Source organism: Rousettus aegyptiacus, unplaced genomic scaffold (assembly GCF_014176215.1).
Source record: "Rousettus aegyptiacus isolate mRouAeg1 unplaced genomic scaffold, mRouAeg1.p scaffold_m13_p_10, whole genome shotgun sequence".
NCBI classification, from domain to species: Eukaryota; Metazoa; Chordata; class Mammalia; order Chiroptera; family Pteropodidae; genus Rousettus; species Rousettus aegyptiacus.
The window spans coordinates 10191274-10210895 of NW_023416285.1; the positions used below are offsets into that span (position 1 = coordinate 10191274).

At 41.2% G+C, this 19622-nt stretch overlaps 1 protein-coding gene across 6 annotated transcripts in view; it reads left to right on the forward strand.

Moving 5' to 3' along the window:
- The first annotated feature begins 17606 nt into the window (after positions 1-17606).
- The window catches only part of SLIT2 (slit guidance ligand 2), a 321586-nt gene continuing 319570 nt past the window's right edge, over positions 17607-19622 (forward strand). For 3 of the 6 annotated variants that reach the window (XM_016121248.2, XM_016121250.2, XM_016121252.2), the window contains exon 1: positions 17607-18144. In XM_016121248.2, the coding sequence (XP_015976734.1) occupies positions 17966-18144 (179 nt within the window). In that variant the 5' untranslated portion in view covers positions 17607-17965. Of the gene's footprint in view, positions 18145-18165; positions 18554-19622 lie in introns of those variants that run through there. The other 3 variants (XM_016121249.2, XM_016121251.2, XM_016121254.2) reach the window with 2 other exon arrangements.

Sequence of the window (19622 nt, forward strand, 5' to 3'; positions counted from 1 at the left end):
GGGTACTGGATGCTAGAATTGCTTTTAATTTTACTTTAAATAATTTACATTAAAATTTTTAATTTTAAAATACATTGTGTAAATAGCAAAATAGTGTATCTTTTTAATTATATAATTTTAAATGTAGGAAAATAGCTTTTTGAAAACATCGTAACTTTCAATGTTTTAGCTCAGATGAAATTTAATATTTTGTGCATTTTAAGTATTATATTTTATTTTTAATCCTTTAGAATGTACAAGTTGAGATTGTCATAGGAATAGACAACACAAAAGTTAAAATGAGAAAGGAAAAAAAAGGAAATAGAAAATCTTCAAATGAGCTGTCTGCTTAAAATTTTAAAGAACTAGAAACAATGGAAGGCAACAGATTCTTCCTGAGCATGCTCCACATGAAATTTGCAAGTAAGGCCTTACATATTTTTTATTTAATAAAGATTTACTTATCAAAACAATAAAAATGAGCAAGAAAAATATTCCCATCAAATCAACAATTTATACAGGTGGATGAACTCCCCCAAATCTCATATTCTTTAAAAAAGCTAAAAATGTAAATATCAGTTTAAATCAATGAGAATAAAAAAGAGAATTAGACACATCACATTCACAACTCAGAAAAAAACAAATATCACTCTGCTCTCCTCCATTAAAGGATGAAGAAAAGTATATTTATAAAATGGGCAAATTGAAAGAAAAAGACAAATCTCTGGAGGATTACTATGTTTTTTCAGATCATGATTCTGGAAAATGGCTGTCACATCCTTTCTGACAGCATGAAAATTAGCAAAACAAAATCTGACTCAACTTAGTGACTGTGCTTTTTCATTGGACGTACATAGCAGAAAATTTAGAATTTAATTTTACGCTAAAAATATTTTAAGTTGTGAAAACTTGTAGAGATTGGCATTTATATTCTAAACAAATGGTAAAAACATATTGTTCCTACATTGACATGTTTCTCAACTGATCTTCAAGTCTAGCCTTGGCTAATGAAGGTATCTATGACTAGAAATGTAACACTTTTGGTTAAAGAAACACAAAATACTAGTTTCCAATAAAAGATGAAAATAATTCATAAGTGAAATTACTAGTTCTCAAAAAGGCTGAGTAAACATCAATCAATAAAGAGCATTCAACAAAGATAAATTAATACCAATATGTTATGCAAATTAGAAAAGAATACTATAATATGTTCAATATTAGCTGAGCATAACAATGCTTTTCATGGCACGAACAGAACAATAGTTACAGAAAGGAAAGCAAAAGATTGGGCTTATTAGAAATTATTTCCTAATTTATTGCAAGTGTAGATGATCATGTAAAATAGATTTAAAAAAAGAAAAACAAGCTTTAGTATCTGAGATTACTAGTTTAATAAGTAACAAAGTGAAATAAGAACTTGTAAATTTTAAAAAGTAAATATTAAATTTGTACGAGGGACAAATGTTATGTTGTGCAACTACTATTCATTATAATTATTGTTGAACACCTAGAAGTTGATTTCATTGTTTGTGCCTATTGTAAAACTTATGCATCCTGTCTTAAAAATTAAAAATACAATTTTTAGCATTAACTTAAGAGATTTTCTGTGGCTATGATAATGGTGTTAACATAATCGATAATTTAAAATGCACACAAGTCAGAATCCGAGCCAAAACCCCAGGAACGTGTACAGTGTATAGTTAGATTTTGTTGCTAGGATACATAGCCACAATTTACCGATAGCAGTGACATTCCTTAGCAAAATTCAGAGATCACATGCAGTTTTTTTTTCTTTGCCCAAAGATGGATCGAATAACTTGATAAAACAAATTGAAAATATTGACCTTATAAATACATTTGGACACTTGACGATAACCCCAACCAATTACTATTAAAGCAATCAGATTGATTAGGCTAGATATAAGATATTTCAGAAGAGTAAGGAAAAACTAACAGAAGATCCTCAAATAAAGAATAAAATGTGAGCTCAGGTAAAAATTTAAATTAATATTGAATATGTGTAATAAAGTTATTTTTTGGGAAGTTTTTGTTAGAAATAAGATTAGCAGAAATCTATAAAAAATTACATTTGACTATTTCTTTTTTTTAAAGTTTTGAAATAATAATTTAAAAATTTTTAATATTTACTTTTAAAATAGTAGGAACAACATATGAACTATGTAGAAAATGACATTGCAACAAAATATAGGACTTTAGAACAAACAAACAAAAATAAAGAAGAAAGAATATTACAAATAGACATTAATTTCTTTAGAGACCGTTTCCTGGCTGTTTTTTTTTTTTCAGACTTATTGAGAGAATTTCACATATCATAAAATCCACCAATTTAAAGCGGTCGGTTCAGTGATTTTTAGTATATTCACAGAGTTGTGCAACCATCACAATAATATAATTTTGTCATGTATTTTTTAAATAACAGCTTTAGTGAGATGTAATTCACAAACCATAAATTCATAGTTTTAAAGTGTATGTAATTCAAAGCTTTTAGAATTGTGCAGGCATGACCAATATCTAATTCTAGAACATGTCCTTTGAAAAGAAACTCCTTAGCAATGACCAGTTACCCTATTTCTTCCTCCTCTCCTGCCTGGCAGCATCCTTCTTCCCATGGAAACCACTAATCTCCTTTTTACCTCTACAGAATTAGCTTTTGTGGACAGGTCATATAAGTAGCAATGTGGCCTTTTATGTCTGGCTTCTTTCACTAAACATAACATGTTCAACTTGCTTTGTTCCTTTTAATAAAATACCATCGTATGGATGCACCACATTTTATTTACCCATTAACCCATTAATAAACATTCCGGTTTGTCTACTTTTAGGCTAGTATAAACAATGCTATTATGAACATTTATGTACAAGTTTTTGTGTGGACCTATGTTTCTAGTTCTCTTGGATATATACTTAAGGGTAGATTACTGAGTCATATAATAATTCGATTTTAACTTTTTTGGGAACTGCCAAAGTATTTTTTAAAAGAGTGATATCATTTTACATTCCCACAAGCTATATATGATGGTTTGAATGTCTTCATATCCTTGTCAACACTTGTTATTGTCTATCTTTTTGATGATGGCCACCTTCGTGTGTGTAACATGGTATGTCATTATGGTTTCGATTTGCATGCCCTGTATATCTAAAGACATTGGACATGTTTTCACATGCTTTATTAGCAATTCGCATAGCTTCTTAAAAGCAACGTCTATTCAAATCCTTTGCCCTTTTATAATTAGATTATTGTATCTTTTTATATTGACTCATTTCTTGCCATTTTAAGATTAAAATATAGACTTGACAGAATAGTAATTTGATAAAACTAGATAAATACTACTCTTTCTGGTTTGCTTTATAACATTCAACTTTAAAAAATCGAAAAGAAAAATATAAGTAACACAGTTTTACCTAAACATCACATGAAAAACATGGTAAAATTATAAAGAAATGATAGCAATTCATTATATAAAATGTTTTAAATATTTTTAATATCCATTAATTTATAGGATACTTTATATTCTTTGAACATGATATATGAAATCCATAGTTCATTTCTGAATTTAGGTATTGCTTTACAAAATTCGTTGACAATTTTAGTTACTACTGCCTCTGCAGAGCAAAATTTTTCAAAGTCGAAATTTATACAGACAAAAGCTACCTAAATACTATAAAGTAATGTAATTTGTCATTACTGTCAGTGCTTACAAATTATGTAAAAAATGTAATCATAACACTCTGGGAAAATTTTTCTTTCTAAATATATAGTACTTTATGAATTATATGTTTGTATTACCAAAATAAACATCTTCAACCCATCAGCAAAATACTCAACTATGATTTGTAATAATTAAAGCAATTGTTTTTGATATTTTTCCTTCTTTCAATCAAATGAAAACCATATTTTTAAACATTTTTTGATTTTCCTCTACTAATGTTCAGATTAAGATATGAGAATATCTCAATATATTTATTGTATAGTATATTTATTTGACAATTTGTTAACTTTATAATTTTTAAATTTTTAGACATGTCTATTCATTCTCTCACAGGCTGGCTTGGTTGTGCCCATCGTTAAAATTCTGTGAATGAATCATGATGCTATACATTTTACAATAAAATGAATCAGTGAAGAAAGGCTAAATATGAGTCTCTCCTGATCCTGGAAGACCCAAGCTTGGTTTGATGCCCATAATTATGTTGAGAAGAAGAGTCATGAGTGTGAGGAAGCAAAAAAAACACAGCCAATCTAAAAAGACTATCTAGAAAGGAAGTATGTACAGCTGTCATCAAATGTTAATATAGATTAAACGCCCCAGAACATTAGAAAAAATAAATATACAACTGGAGGAAACATAAGCCCAAATTGTAAATGTCTGACACTGTTAGAGGCTTAATAGTTAGTTCCTTTCTTTTAGAAAGCATGCAGCAGAGTTCAGAGCTATTCGGCCCCTAAGGAAGACATATTATTACTGTCTGACATCCACTACAGATGTGGCAAACAGGGCAGAGCAAAAGACCATGGAGAAAAGTAATAGAATTGAGGCTCTCCTGCCAGGGAGCAAAATTAGGGTCTAATCAAGGAGAAACTCTACCCCATTCTTGCCTCCCCAGGGAGAAGATCCTCACCACCTCTGCTTAGTGGGATTTCAGGATCGTTGTAGATCAGATTAGTCTCTACCAGGTATCAGTGCAGTTACTGTCTCCCTGTCCTTCTGCTATGTACTTAGAGAGCATGGAAAAGTAACTTTTTAGTTCATGAATGTCCAGGGCAAAAGAAATCATCATCAGATTTGATGTGGAGTCTACTCAGAGACCGTAGTCTTTGAGCTTGATGCCGTGTCAAATGGAACTTTTAGGTTGATTTCTTAGGGGAAGGGTCCAGTCTCCTTTGCATGTAGGAGGTAAAGTGAGTTCAATACCTAGTGACCTGAAGGACAGAAAGTGATAGTTCGCAATGTTGTTCACCAAATACTTCCAGCTTTCAGCCTCCTGGGCCCCTGAGGATTAAATATCTGTCTGACTTGTTGAGTGGATTTTGTGACCAGATCCGGCCAGTGCGTTACAAAGGGAATTAGAAATCACCTCCAGGATGGAGCTTTCCGTTGCTATGCAAGACTCAGTGATAACTGGCAATGTTCTGAGATAGTGGCTGCTCTGTCAGCCTTAGTCCAGACAGAGTCACCACGAAGCAAAGCTCACAGCCAACCCCCACCAGACAGGAAGATGAGCGAGAAATAACTTTTTGTCATTATGACCCATAAAGAGATGGGAATTGTTTATTGCATTAGAATCTTTATTGTATTATAAATCCCGATGGTTATAGTGACATTAAACACATTGGCTTCTTTAATAAAAAACATTCTTGACATTAAATGGTTAAACATTCATTGATTAAACTACTGAAGAAATATTATAAATCAAGGATATTATTGTAAATATGTTTTTTAAATTTTTTGGTCCTATGATGAACCTCACACCCTGAAAAATGTTATGCTTTTCCCTGGGAAAATCAGGTTAACATTTAAATTTGAGATCTTTCACTCCATTTATAGTATTTACAGTTACCACTAATGGCACAATGAGTTTAGAATAATGGAAGCTAATGTGGCTTTTTACTTCCAGTCTCTCCCTAGGACGTGTGGCAGTTTCTCTCAATCTTCTGGTTGCTTTCTCAAAAGAGCTGGGACTTAATTCTGCAAATACAAAGAGACAACATCGCCCTACAGATTTTAATAGTCAATTAGGCAAGTTTCAATTTATGAATCCATCTAATATATGATTATAATGGAGCTATGCTTTTTTAAAAACCTGTTTTTAAATACTATGAGTACTTGTTCATTTTCCTTTCCTTTAGTAGATAGGGTTAATAAGTTTTCATCTATAACCATAAATAAAAATAAATGTCTTTATTACAGTTTAAGAAAAGTAAAATAGCTATACTGTCATATATCTGTGTAAATTTTAATAATGTAAAATAAGGTTTTTGGAATAACAAGTAGATAATTATATAAAATATTGTCATTGTAAATTAATGAAAAGATACTGTCTAGGCAAAAAGTGTAAATATCAAAATATCATATACATGTATCAGAAATATTTATATCACATATATGGTATTATTCACGTGGCTCTTTTTGCTATTAATGGTATATTGACTTGTAGATCTCCCTCCATGACCTATTTCTCTCTCTCTCCATAAACTCCAAATTGGAGTAAGACATAGAGTTTTCCTTTTTTTTTTTTCTGTATTGAGCATTAAAGTAGCAAATACTAATACTAAGATGACCAAGAACTTGAGGGGAGAATAAAGACCATGTTAACTTGAAGTAGAAAACCCCCAAATTAGTCCTTACGGCCTCCCAATTTCCTACAAGGGTTGCCACCTTCTCGCAGAGTGGTTCTCAATGTTGGCTGCACATTAGATCATGCGGGAGTTTAAAAATCCTGATACTCAGCATACCCTGAATAAATTAAGTATAAATACTTTGGGAAATGTGGTAACGAATTTTATGTGTCAGCTTCACAGGGACATGAGGTGCCCAGATATTTGGTCAAACATTATTCTGAGTGTTTCTGTGAGGGTGATTTTGGGTGAGTTTAACGTTTAAATTGATAGACCGAGTAAAGCCAATTTGTCCTCCTTGAGGGGTGGGCAGGCCGCATCCCATCAGGTGAAGGTCTGAATAGAACCAAAAAGCTGACCCTCCCCTGAATGAGTAGCGATTCCTCCTGCCTTGCTGCTTTGAGCTGCAACATTTTGTTTTTTCCTGCCTGCAGACAAACTGAAACATCTGCTCTTGCTGGATCTTAAGTCTGCTGGCCTCCAGACTGGAACATACAGCATCGACTCTCCTGGGTTCCCAGTTTACTGACTGCAGATCTTGGGACTTGTGAGCCAATTCCTTGTAATAAATCTCTGTGGATGGATGGATGGACAAATGGACAGATGGACAGACGGACAATAGATAGACAGACACGAGACTTTATGTGGCCAAGGAAATGTGAAAAGTCATGTACGTCACATGTAAGTCATATTCAAGTGTCAGAGAGTAGATCTCCATATTCCCCTTTGGTCAACTGTGATGATCACAAATGTTTTAGAGACAGGATGCTCAGTGGGTCTGGTTCCCGGGATGAAGATGTTGTGGAAAAGCAATGAAGATGATGTGGAATGGAACACAATTGATCCAGAATGGACATGAAGCACGAGTGAGAAATGAGCGTTATTATTATGGGTTTTCTGTAAGAGCTTTCCAGAATTTTGTTAACACACACATACAGTGCCTGCCCTACCAACTCCAGGGCCATTCTGCTTCTGGGTTTATGATTATGTGAGGAAATATATTTTCTTATGAGCTAAGGCCTTTCGGTCATAGTTTTGTTGTTTGAATCTGTAATTATTCAAATCATGTACCAAGAAAACCTCCTTAAAGCCTACAAACCCTACTTATTGTTCATTTTCCTTTGTTCTTCCCTGGTATCACAGGAAAGCATTATCCTTCTAGCTTTTATCACACAGCTGTGCATATTTTTCTCATCACATGGATGAGGATGATTTCTAATATCTTATTTTTATATTGTCTACCCGCTAGCCAATAAGCTTCTGATAGGAAGACTGATGTCTTTTCGGTCTTTGTTTTCTTGGCATCTAGACCAGTATCGGGCACTTAATATAAGGGTCTAACATACATTTTTCTGAACTAAATCAAATGAAGAAGTGGTAATACTTTCACTTGTTTATAATTATCTTCAGTATTTCCTCTGCCCATGTTGAGAATCCTATGATATTGTCATAATCTTGCTTCAACCATCAAACATAATTTAGAAAGAATAAGAGAAAAGGAAAATATATTGCCTTTGCCTATAATTTTACTCTTTCTATTGTTTTTTCTTCCTTCCTGAGGCTCCTAGATTCCTTCTTTTATCATTTCCTTTTGTCTTAGAGAACTTCTTAAAGCCATTCCATAGGGTAGGTCTGCTGGCAAGACAAATTCTTCTAGCATTCTTTCATTTGAGAATGTCTTGATGCCCACTTCCATGATCTGATTGGCATCACTTGGTTGTTTTTCCTCATTCATGTTATATTTTTCCTGGTTCTTGGCATGATGAGTGATTTTCCTATTGCATCCTGGACATTTTGTTTGTTATATTAGGAGACTTCTGAAGCTATTTAAATATTCTATTTTACCTTGTAGTCACCATGTTTAGATTTAGCACGTAGGTTCTGGCTTACTTCTTTAGGCTTTAGTACCAGTCACTGCTACATTTTTGTGGCCTTCGCAATGCAGTTCTGGCCTGGTTCGCCATCCTGATGTTGCTGGAGCTCCTGCTCAGTTCCTACTGGTGCCGTTTGTGGGAGCTGAAGTAATCTCCTGGGTCATCTTCTGCCAGGGGCCAGAGGAGAGCCAAAAAAGGCTGAGCCTGAGTCTTAGGCCACTGAGTAGAGGGCAGGAAAATCTGAGCTCCAACGATGTTGCCCGGGTGTAGATCAGCTAGCCCGCCAGTGTCCCAGTGATTCTGCAGCAGTGGTTAGGTTGGCTTATGGGGACTTTAAAGATGCTGCTTTGGGTAGACCTCAGACAGCTGGTGTCCTGGGTATGCAGCAGAGCTTGGGGCTGTCCAATAGGCTTCTCTTCCACTTTCCCTTTCCTGGCACTGTATGAGACAGAAAGAAAACCCAGGAAACTGCTAGTGTTGTCATGTCTCAGGTCCTGTCATTTGCCAGTCCGCCTTCTTCTCTCTAGCTCTCCGAGTCTATTTGTCATTGTTCAATTATTCCTAGGGCATTTAGTTGTGCTCAGAGGGAAGAAGTGGGAATATGTGAGCTTATAACATTTTTGTTCCAGAAGTGGGAGTCGCCAAGTGCTCTGTATATTAACTTATTTAATCTGCACTACCTCGTTGAGGTAGGATAATGTATAGCCTCTTATTTCTCACATGTAATAGGGAAGAAAGAAAAATTAAAATTAATAAGATCTTGGCAAAGACTAAGAAAGAGGAATATATAGGTGAAACACGTGCACATAACTATGTGTGTGTGTGCACATGCATGCACTCAGACATACACGCAAAAAAGAGTCATGATGATGCTCCTGAATAGGCTTACAGTATAGCACCTACTTTAATCACAAAATAAAGCAAGTTGGAATGAATAAACAAGTCTTCAGAAGTTATTTTGATATACTTTTTTGAATGGCATTAGAAGTCATTTTATTTTTCATAATTTTTCATTACATTGCTTGGGAAAGCATACATGGGAATATTTTTCACTTGTGTTATAATCACAATGAAGAACACACAGATTAAGAGTTGATATTTCTTAGATAACAAGATACCCCGCTAGTTCGCAAGATGTAAAGTAATATTTCTGGGCCTTCAGACATTGTATTTATTGAAAAGTTAAACTTCTTTGTCTATACTTACATATTCTTCTTTATATAAATTTTCCCCTAAATTTACATATACTTGCTTTTTATTCATTTCTCATATGTTGTAGAACTTCCATGGTGCTTTGGTGGAAAATATTCCTTTTGTCTTATGTAACTAAGGAGAGTGTATTGTAAGTCATGAAAAATAAATGAAATCAACCCATTAATATGAAAAGGAAATAAAAAGGGTTGGCTCAAGTCAGATTATATTCATCCGCAATTCTCTGCTACATGTTTTTATGTTGTTTTTGGCATTCATCACTGCCAATTAAAATAATAAACCATAATGCAAATAGGAGCATTAATATATCATTTTAGTTTATGTAGTTATTTCTCATATATTGTTTTCATTTCATTATTGTGAATTTCTTTTAGTTCATGAATTAGAGAGAGGCCTAGTGCTTTGGACCTTGGCTGCTTGAATTAAGATCTTGGCTCTAGTCTTTCCTAGCTGAATGACCTTGAACAAGTTATTTAACCTTTCTTGGCTTTATTTCCCTCATCTCCAAGCTAATGTGGGCAAGTTATTCAACCTTTTGCCCCTCCACTTCCTCATCTATAAGATAATACAGTTTTCAATGGGGATTAAGTGAGGAAATAAAGTAAAACACTTGGAATAATACCGGCATAGAGTAGACACTTAATACGTATTACTTATTGCTATCTTCATTTCATACACGAGGACCATCTGGTTCAACAGAGAGGCACAAGCAACAATTGGATATGCAGCATATCTCGTACTAACTTAATTTGTATTAAAATGAAATGTATTTAAATTTTCTTTAAAAGTTTTCCGAATTGCGTTTCAGAGCTAAAGAAAGAGAGTGGAGGTGCTACTCAGGAAGACATTTACCGCATGTCACAGAGCAGCCACTTTGGAGCTCAGAGCTCTTGTCTTTACAACATCCCTTTGAATTTTAACATAATCATTTAGGAAACTATGACCTTGGTATATTGAATAACCACCTCTTTGGATTAAGGCCAAATTGGACCTGCTTCATGTTTTTGTATTGCCAGGGAGCTAAAAATAGGTTTTCATATTAAACTTATGATTGATTTGATGATAGAGAACACTTACTTTGGATCCTAATTAAATAAAGTGTTATTCCTCACCCACCAGAAAGGAATTCCGTAATTCTTATTAGTAGGTTCGTATGATAATAAATTGTGATCAATTGTTATATTTTTAATTACAGTTGTAAAATATTTGTAGAAATTGGTTTTCTTTCTTTAATGTATTAAGTGTCTACTTAATATCTTTGATTTTGCCTATTGGCCAGTAAAGCCTTAAATCCAACCATTGGACTAAGTCACTAATGTGACTCTTTGTATGAGAAAGTGGCTCTTGGGCCATCAGGGAGGTATTTACTTTGAATTATATTTTTCCAATAGCGGTTATGAACTTCCTCTGTCAATTAGATTTGATTTTTATCTAAAATATATAATATTTAGCTTTGGGATTTGCAGATATTTATTTTGAGTTTGTGTTAGACTACAGCAAATTTCTTTGTAATTTTAGCATGATATTATGACCCTGTAGCAGAAAGGTCAACCTTTTTTTTTGAAATTAGCAGAAAGAGCCTGCAGAAGGTGTCAGAAGTTCCTGTCTCTTTTTTCCCAAGTAACACAAAAAGATTTTTTAATATTTTTTCTTCAATGAAAAGTAAGAAGGCACATTTTTAGACTTAGTCAAAAGATTAGGCAATTTAAAACTATTTATAATGGTATTTCCTTTTCTTCAATGGTTAAATTCATGAAAATTTATTTTAACCTAATACAACTATTAACATTTTTGCAGTATATTTTCCCTTGGGCTTTTAAATGTTAATGAGTTTTTTAATCTGCATCATTGAGTATTAACTATTTCTTTTACCTTTTTTTTTTTTGTGCCTGCCCAAGTACTTACATATTTAATGTTCAAATGTCACTTCACCCTCACCTCCCAATACACTTTTAATTAGATGGAGGACAAATCATTGCATAGTGCACTCAAATTACAGAATTTGAGGAGGAGTTTATTATGATATTTATAAAATGGGATTTGGTGTGAGAGCAGAGTATGAATTCCTATTTTGCCACTTACTATCTGTATGAATGTGACCAATTTAATGAATTCCTGTGAGCCCCAGTTTTCTTAACTACAAGTGAAGGATAAAAATAATCTCTAATTCAAAGGATTATTGTGAGACTTAAAAGATCTAAGATATACAATGTAATGATCCAGTATTTGGAACACAGACATTACTTAATAAATATAGTTATATTATTAATGAGAACTGGGGAGAATTTATGGTTCAACTGCTCTCATTCCAAATTATATAAATGAGAAAAACGAAGGCCAGAAAATCTAAGCGATATATCTTCAAAGCTTCCCAAGAATTCGCACTTAGCAGCACATCCGGGTTGCAAACTTCTCATTTTAATGTTGCTAACCCTCCAACAAGCTTTTTTATTATGGCAGTGGAAAGTCAACTTCACCCCTTCAAAGGAAGGTTGTGGAACAGAATTATCATGAAGCTGATCCACATCCATCTGCACCCTCTCGTTCGTAGAAGACTGTAGGTCTACCCAGGGCTTGATCTTCCTTCTATTCGAATCTTACAGCCCCAGCCCCACCCTTCCCACAGTTTCCCAGGGCTCAGAATAAGAAGCTACTTGTCATAGCAATAGTTAATGGAAATATCTACTCTGGAATCACATTACAAATACATATTTTAGAACTGTCCATGTATTAATTGTGGTAGTATTGATAAAAATAATAATGTAAAATAATTATATAAAAAATAAGTTATTTAATGAGCACCTAGTTCTATGTCAGACACTGTGCTGTTAGCTCGAGAGAGATATCGTCTTAATCTTCACAATAATCATGAAAAGTATGTATTGTTATTTCCATGCTAGGTAATATTAAATTGGAAGTAAAACAAGGATAATAAATTTAACTGGCTGAGATATAATCATTAGAGCAGCTTGCTGAGAAGGGAGCTCTTGCCACTTCTCAAGGCCATGGCTTTGGAAAAGGAGCCTAAACTCTTGTTGCCTGTGTGGGGCTGCGCATGAAAATATTCTGGTGCCCCCTAGAGGTTATCGGGAGAGCGCCATTGTCAAATGCCATGCCAGGGAATGAGGAGAGGCTGAAGCCAACTCAGCAGACCCTGCTGGGGGTTTGGTTCTCCATCTTTTTGTGGCTCAAATAGAGCCACAGAGAAGCACTAGAGAATGGTGGCCTCAGGCTTCAGTGAATGTCAAAACCGCTTGGAGAGCTTGTTAGAACCCATATTTCTGGTCTCCACCTTTAGAGTTTCTGATTATGTGGATCTGAGGTGGGGTCTGAAAATTTGCATTTCTAACTAGAATACGTGGTGTTTCTGACGCTCCTGGTCCATGGACCACACCCTGAGAACCATTGCCTTAGAGAATCATCTCAAAGTTTACACCAGCTTTAGAAGCTGCTTAGATTTCAATATCCTCGGGGTGCTGGTGCTGTGACTCCTAGTTCTCCCCTGTTCTCTTCGAATGACAGTAAACTGTCTGCACAGAAAGATGTGAACATCTGTGTAAAAGTGATGGTTCCTGTGAACTATAGATCCCTTGACCCCTGGGAATTCCATAGGCTCCATAGATGGGGTCGAGTGGTAGGGGAACCAATTGAGGTTGGAGTTCAGAGAACTCGGGTTCTGGCTTCAGCTCTGCCATTTAATCAGTCCTAACTAAAGACCAACATCCTCACCTGAACACAAATAAAATAGTAACCATCTGCAATTCCACTGTGGTTTTAACTCTATCAAATAGCTTGGCACTTAAGAAGCAAGCTATTTTTAGTTAAATCTCACTCTCCAATAATGTTAGGGTTTCATATCTATATTTCCTATCTACAATTCCAATACAGAGATGTTGTAAGAAGAAAATTATGATTAACATGAATGTTCTTTGCAACAATGGAGAATCGTGAACACACAAGCAGTTACATCTACAGAATTATCCTGTTTCATGGATTTAGTCAATGCTAATACTGTTATTTACCTTTGTTTTCACTACTATTTACTTCTTTTTCATCAGTTTTCTTTTCTTTTCCTCCCCCCACATATCCCAAATTCACAAACTGCATTTCTTCAAAGAAGATGCTAATTGAGAGAATGCTTGCTTTTTTCATTTTTTTAAGTGTATGAGATTTTTTAAATGCCGAAATTGTTTTCTAAATTTTTTTAGTTAACCTGATCCCCCCCCCCCCCCAATGTAATAGGAGACTTGAATGTTGACTAGTGGATTCCACTTAAGTTTAGTCCAGGTCAGGATTTATGGAGACCTCATGTGGTGACGACATACACCACAGAAGCTTTGGTCGGGATAGATGTACCCAGGCAGGAACTTGACTCATCTGGGAACAACATACTCCAGAAAGAATTAACACCTAGAAGTTAATGGTACTGGAGCATGCAAGTCCTCCCAATGACATGCTGCAATAACACTCAAGAAATAATACAGTATATATATATTTTTAAATGAGAAACCTGGTCACTGACATATAAGTTTCTCTTTATCAACTGAAAAGTTGATGACACAAAGAAATTAATGTGCCACATCTCTCAGGGAACGATTGCAGTCTTCCTCTTTTTCTTTAATGAAATCCATTGGACATATCTTTTTTTTAATTTAAATTTGCATCAAATTAAAAAAAAATGTTTCTATAGGTCTGTTGCTATGAATGTTATTTTCAGCTCTTTTCTTGGTTTTACTCAGAATAGAAAGTGAGCCAGAGAGAGAATTGAACTTGAACTCATGTCTATGACTCACATGGCACATTGCACGTGCAATGATACAAATAGCATTATTTATGAATATTGGACTGCAGAATGTTTTTGCAATTAAAATAGAGAGCAATGATTCTATGTAGTGGATAAAGTTGAACATAAATACGTCTTGCTGCTGACAAGGTACGAAAATTGTGAAATTTAATGAATGTGGTGTTAAATATATTTTGACCACATAATTTACTAGCACCGACTAAAGAAAATTCACTGGGGATGGAAGGGGGTGGGGAGAGATGGAAGAATATTCATCGATGATGGTATTTGTTCTTTATCTCATTTTCTTACAAGAAAATGTGACTGTGACGTCCACTTTCTCCTTAAGAAAGTTACATAACAGACCTTTAAGCTAAAATTTAGAAGAACAAGTGTATTAATAAATGTTCAATATTTTGAAGTTTTTAAAAGAACAGAACAATATAAATCTGTATGGCATTAAAATGAGTAATCCTAACAGTTACCATTCAGTTATCTAACGGGTACCCTGTCTTTGGAAATGTCCTCCAAATGGCTTAAAGTTTTCCAGGATATTCAAATTAACATAGGTAGAGGTAGCTATTATGAAAAGACATTTAGGAAAACTTAATTTAGGAAAAAAAAGTTAATAGGAATATTGGAGAAATTTCAGATGGAGCCTATTCTTGTGTTAAATAAATCAGTCAATTTCGGGGCACCTACTATGTGTCAGGCATATCCTTAGATGCTAGTAATAAAACAAGGAATTGGACAGATCCTCTTGCTTTCAAATTGGTGACAGATAATTACAGAAGTAATTATCCCACTGTGAGATTGGTTGGGGTTTTGCACATATTCCTGTGAAAGCCGTATGAGGTGGAATGAGAAAAGAGGAGGTAAGGTGTTTCAATTCATGCGAAGTTGTCGACTGATTTAGTTGTCATTGCAAACCAATAGCGACACTGGTTTTGTTGAGGGGTGAGGTGGGGGGGGGGGTGGGAAGTGGTGGCAGTTGCCAGACACACATCACATTAAAGAGACAAAAAGAAACAAGGAAGTTCTCTTCCAAAACATAGTGAGTAAAAAATATCCCAAACTTCCCCGAAATAAAGGAAACCTTCTGGTACAATGTGCGTTGCTATGGATTTATTTTTTTTCTCTCCTTTCCCTCCTAAGTGAGTAAAACCACACGCACACGCACACGCACACACACATTCCAGCTCTTCGAGTTCTGTGAGCGTACTGTATACTCGATACACCAAATGGGTATGGCGTTGGCAAGCGTGTGACTATAAGGAAAGGGTTAAACGGAAGAGGGTGGCTCGGAGATGGGCAGGCTGGCGAGAAGGCTGAAAATCACTGTTTTCTAACTTGAAAAAACTCTGAACTTTTAAGCTCCCCAAAATACACACGTGTGTGTGTGTGTGTGTCTGTGAGCGCGGGCAGATCTATTTCGGTAGATTTTTTTTTTTTTAATCATAAACTCTTGCTGCGCTGCAAACACTGAGCAGCCCCTTTAGGATCGCGTGGCAAAAGCTGCAGCACAGCCACTGGCAGCGATATTTGTGAGCCGCGTTCACAGCCTCCCTCGCCTTATTCCTTCGCTGAGAACCACCATATCTGAGCCTGGGTCACCTCTGGGGCCCTGGAGCTCGGGGCGGGGGCCCGGGAATCTCCTTCCTCCTGCAAACTTTGCGGGGCGTGGGAGCGAGGGCGCGAGCAGGGGCGCGCGGGAACGCGCCGCCCGCCGCCGCCGCCGCCTGGCGCGGGCAGCCCCGGCCTCACCTCTCCCCCGCGAGGTGCGGGATCCCAGCGCGCCGCCAGTGGGCGGTGCCGGGCGGCGCGGGGCGGGGCCAAGGGGTGGGGGCTCCGCGGGGCTATAAAAGGCCCGCGCCGGCTTAACTTCTGACTTGGGGTTATTTATTTGGGGAGCGTGCGGACGGCGGAGGCTGTGGGCGGCGGCGGCGGAGGTGGCTGCCGCAGACAGTGGTTAAAAACAGGCGGCGGCGGGCGATGCGAGCGCCGTGGCTTTCGGGCGCAGGCGGGAGCTGCCGAGCCCTCCGGCCACGGCGGGGGTGCTGAGGAGAAAGGGGAGCGTCGGGGGGCCCGCAGCCGGCTCCAGGGGCTCGGGCCGGGTTTTTGTTCGGCTGCGCTCCGCGCCAGGCAGCCTAAGCGAACAACTCCAGTTACAACAACAACCCACCTTGCCGCAGCCGAGCGAGACTAGGGCTGCGGCGTCCGTCCTATTGTTTAGACACTTGCCAGGAGCTCGGGAGTCAGCAGAGACAGCGAGTCCCCGCTGCCCGTCGCCGCCTTCCCTCTCCCCCACTTCCCTCCCTGGAGAAGGAGAAGCGGAGAGCAGCCGGGAGAGGGGAAGGGGCTGCGAGGAGACGGGCTGCTCGGTGACTTCGGCAGCCGAGTCAGGTGCAGCGCCCGGAGCCGGGCGGCGTCGCTACGTCGGCGGAAGGACCCCCACCGCGGCCGTGGCGGACGCGATCCAAAGCCTGGGAAAAGTTGCTGCACTTTGAGAAGGACCCACTTGTGGGGCTCCGTCGAGGGGCGGCCAAGGGGCTGCGCCCGCCTCGGAGCCCGCTCTCGTTTCTTCCACCTTTGCCATCAGGTGTCTGCTGCGGAACTGCGCTGTATCCGGGAGACGACAGGGGCTGGCACACGCGCGCACGCGGGACTGCCATTCAGCCGCCTCGGAGTAACGGATCCCACGGGCCCGACTGCCATCTCGCCACCCTCCAGGACACCCTGGCCGGACCCAGAGTGCGGACACCTCCACCTCGGCCTTTCCACTCTTTGAGACCAGCCTACCTGCAGCCACCTCTCTGTCCTCGCAGGAGCTCTTGTCCTTAACTTGGCCTCTTGGATTTCCTCTGCCAGGGTTGTGACTGAAGGATATTTCTGCCGGCCGGGGCGGCCCCATTGCCCTTTTGTCTTTCCTGCGTGACCTCGGGGAAGGCCCCGGTGCGGAGCGTCGCCAAGGACGCCGAGCGGAAGGCGGGATTGGGGAGACAACCTTCCACGAAGTGCATGTGTGTTTGCAAACTGCCCTCGGCTGTCGGGAGACGGCAGGGTCCGGTCTGGGCTGCGGAGGAGCCTCGGGCCGGGGCGAAGCCGCGTGAGTGAGCCGCATTGGGCTGCGCGCCCGCCCCGTGCGCCCCCGCGCGCCATGCCCAGTCTCCCGGCGCGCTAGGCTCCTGGCCCGCAGGGCTCCTGCGCCTTCTACCCCACTTTGATCGAGGCTACCATTCTTCTTGAGTCCCCTCTTCTGCCTTGTACCCTCCCTGCTGGAATCGGATTTGCAGAGGGGGTCCGTGGAATCCGAGCAGCCCCTTTTCCCGGCGCAACTGGCTCCTGCATCTTCGCAGCTCCTGGAAGCGAGTCCCAGCTTTTTTTTTTTTTTTTTTTTTTTTTTTTTTTTTTTTTTTACCGCCAAGTTGATCTTTGCGACGCGTGGATCTTCTCTCCGCTGCTCTGGGGTCTCCTTGAAGCCTTGGTCAGGTCGATTGATCTTCAGGACCTAAAGTTGCCTAAAGAGCGCCTGGCCTGCTGGAGGAGGGTGGTGGGAAGGTGGGAGGCGTGTACTTGTGTCAGCTCGTCTGCCTTGAATATTATAACTGCTACTTCCATATTTTATGCACATTTACCCGGACACTCTGGGTCATTAGCCCTGCACCAGACACTGGGCCTCGGACACAGCGCGAGTCGCGCGGGGCAGCAAGCTTAAAAGAAACCCCCCTGCACTGGCCAGCAAGGAGGCGGCGGGGGAAGATGCGCGGCGCCGGCTGGCAGACGCTGTCCCTGTCGCTGGGGTTAGTGCTGGCGATCCTGAACGAGGTGGCGCCGCAGGCGTGCCCGGCGCAGTGCTCCTGCTCGGGTAGCACAGTGGACTGTCACGGGCTGGCGCTGCGCAGCGTGCCCAGGAATATCCCCCGCAACACCGAGAGACTGTGAGTATGGGGTCTTCTTACGCCGCACCCCCTCCCCCCCGCCCCTCTTAGGGTCCCGCACCCCTAGCTTGGAGACTGGAGGGACAGGTCCCTGTGCCTGGGTCAGCCTTCGCGAGCTCTCCTGCACGCGCAGCCTGGGACCGAAGTCACCAGGACGGCGAAGGACTGGAGGGCGCTGCCCAAGGAGGGGCCACTGTCCAAAGAGGGGCGGGCCCGCTGGCAGCGGCGCTTGGTCTCTTCCTCCCACTGTCGTCTTTGCCACACGCAGTTTGGTGCTGTCGGATTCTCTGGGGCTGGGGAGGCGGGGAGATGGGGGACAAGTACTCGCAGATGCCCAGGGCAAGGGAGACGCGACTTTGTTCTCCAGACTCCGTGAACAGAGTCACCTTGCGGTTGCCGAGACTCGCGGGTCAGTTTCAGGGCCGAGTCCCCACTCTTGCCGCGGGTTGGCGCGGGGGACTGGCGGGGTCGGGGGGGGTACTCGGAAGCGAGAAACCTCCGCTGCCCGGCTTTGTGTCGCCCTCCTGGGGACGGAGGGAGGGGAGAAGGGGTCGTGGGGCGTTTGGGTCCGCCCGGGGGGGAGCTCACGGACCCCGGAGGGCAGGACGCCCCGGAACGGCGCCAGCTCCGCTGTGGCGGCGCGCACCCCCACCTGCGCGACGCTTTCCCGCCCCCACGTCCCCCGGGAGGAGGAGGAGGCGGCGGTGGGCCGCAAGGGACCTGTCCGAGTTGGCGACTGCAGAGGAGGACCACGTCCCGTCATCTAGGCGAAGTTAGGGCCGCCTCTCCAACCGCACGCGGCCGAGTCGGATCTGACCGCTGCGGCGACCTCGCGGCCCTCGGCTGCCCGCTCCGGCCCTTCCCGCGGAGCCCCAGTGCCCCGGTCCACCTTTCTGGCAGTTTCCGCCTCCCCTCACGTGGCAGCGGCTCCCCTGCCTTCTCTTCGCGCTCGGTTGCCCGCAGACATCCCCGCCCCCCTGTCTCGGCGAGTCTCTAATGAAGAAGTAATCGCAAGGCTGGTGTTGACGGCCCACGCGCTCCTCGTTGGGCGCTTCCCGACTTCAGGGAAGTGGAGCATGGAGGCCATTCTCTTTGTGACCGCCGAGGCCGCCGCCCGGCGCTGCCCGAGCGCCTCGCGCGCTCCACTCGCCGTTGCGCGTGGCCCCGGCGGGGGCGGGACAAGGGCGGCGGGGGCGAGCGCCCCGGACGCGGCTCGCGGGCCTCCGCGCCCCGGGGCGTGAGGGTTGCGCGCCCGGGGAGAGGGCCCGCTCCGCACCGCACGCCTCCACCCGCCCGGCACGCAGCGCCTCGGTCGCGCTTCTTTAACCCCTTTTCCTCGCCCGCACTTTAAAAGGCCAGAACTGAGCCCCTTTTCCCTTTGCAACTGGCCCCCACCCCCAGCCTCAGTCCTACTCCGGCGGGAGCGCAAGTTGGGGGCCTTAGCAAGGGTGTCGTCAAAATGTGACCTACAAGATTTA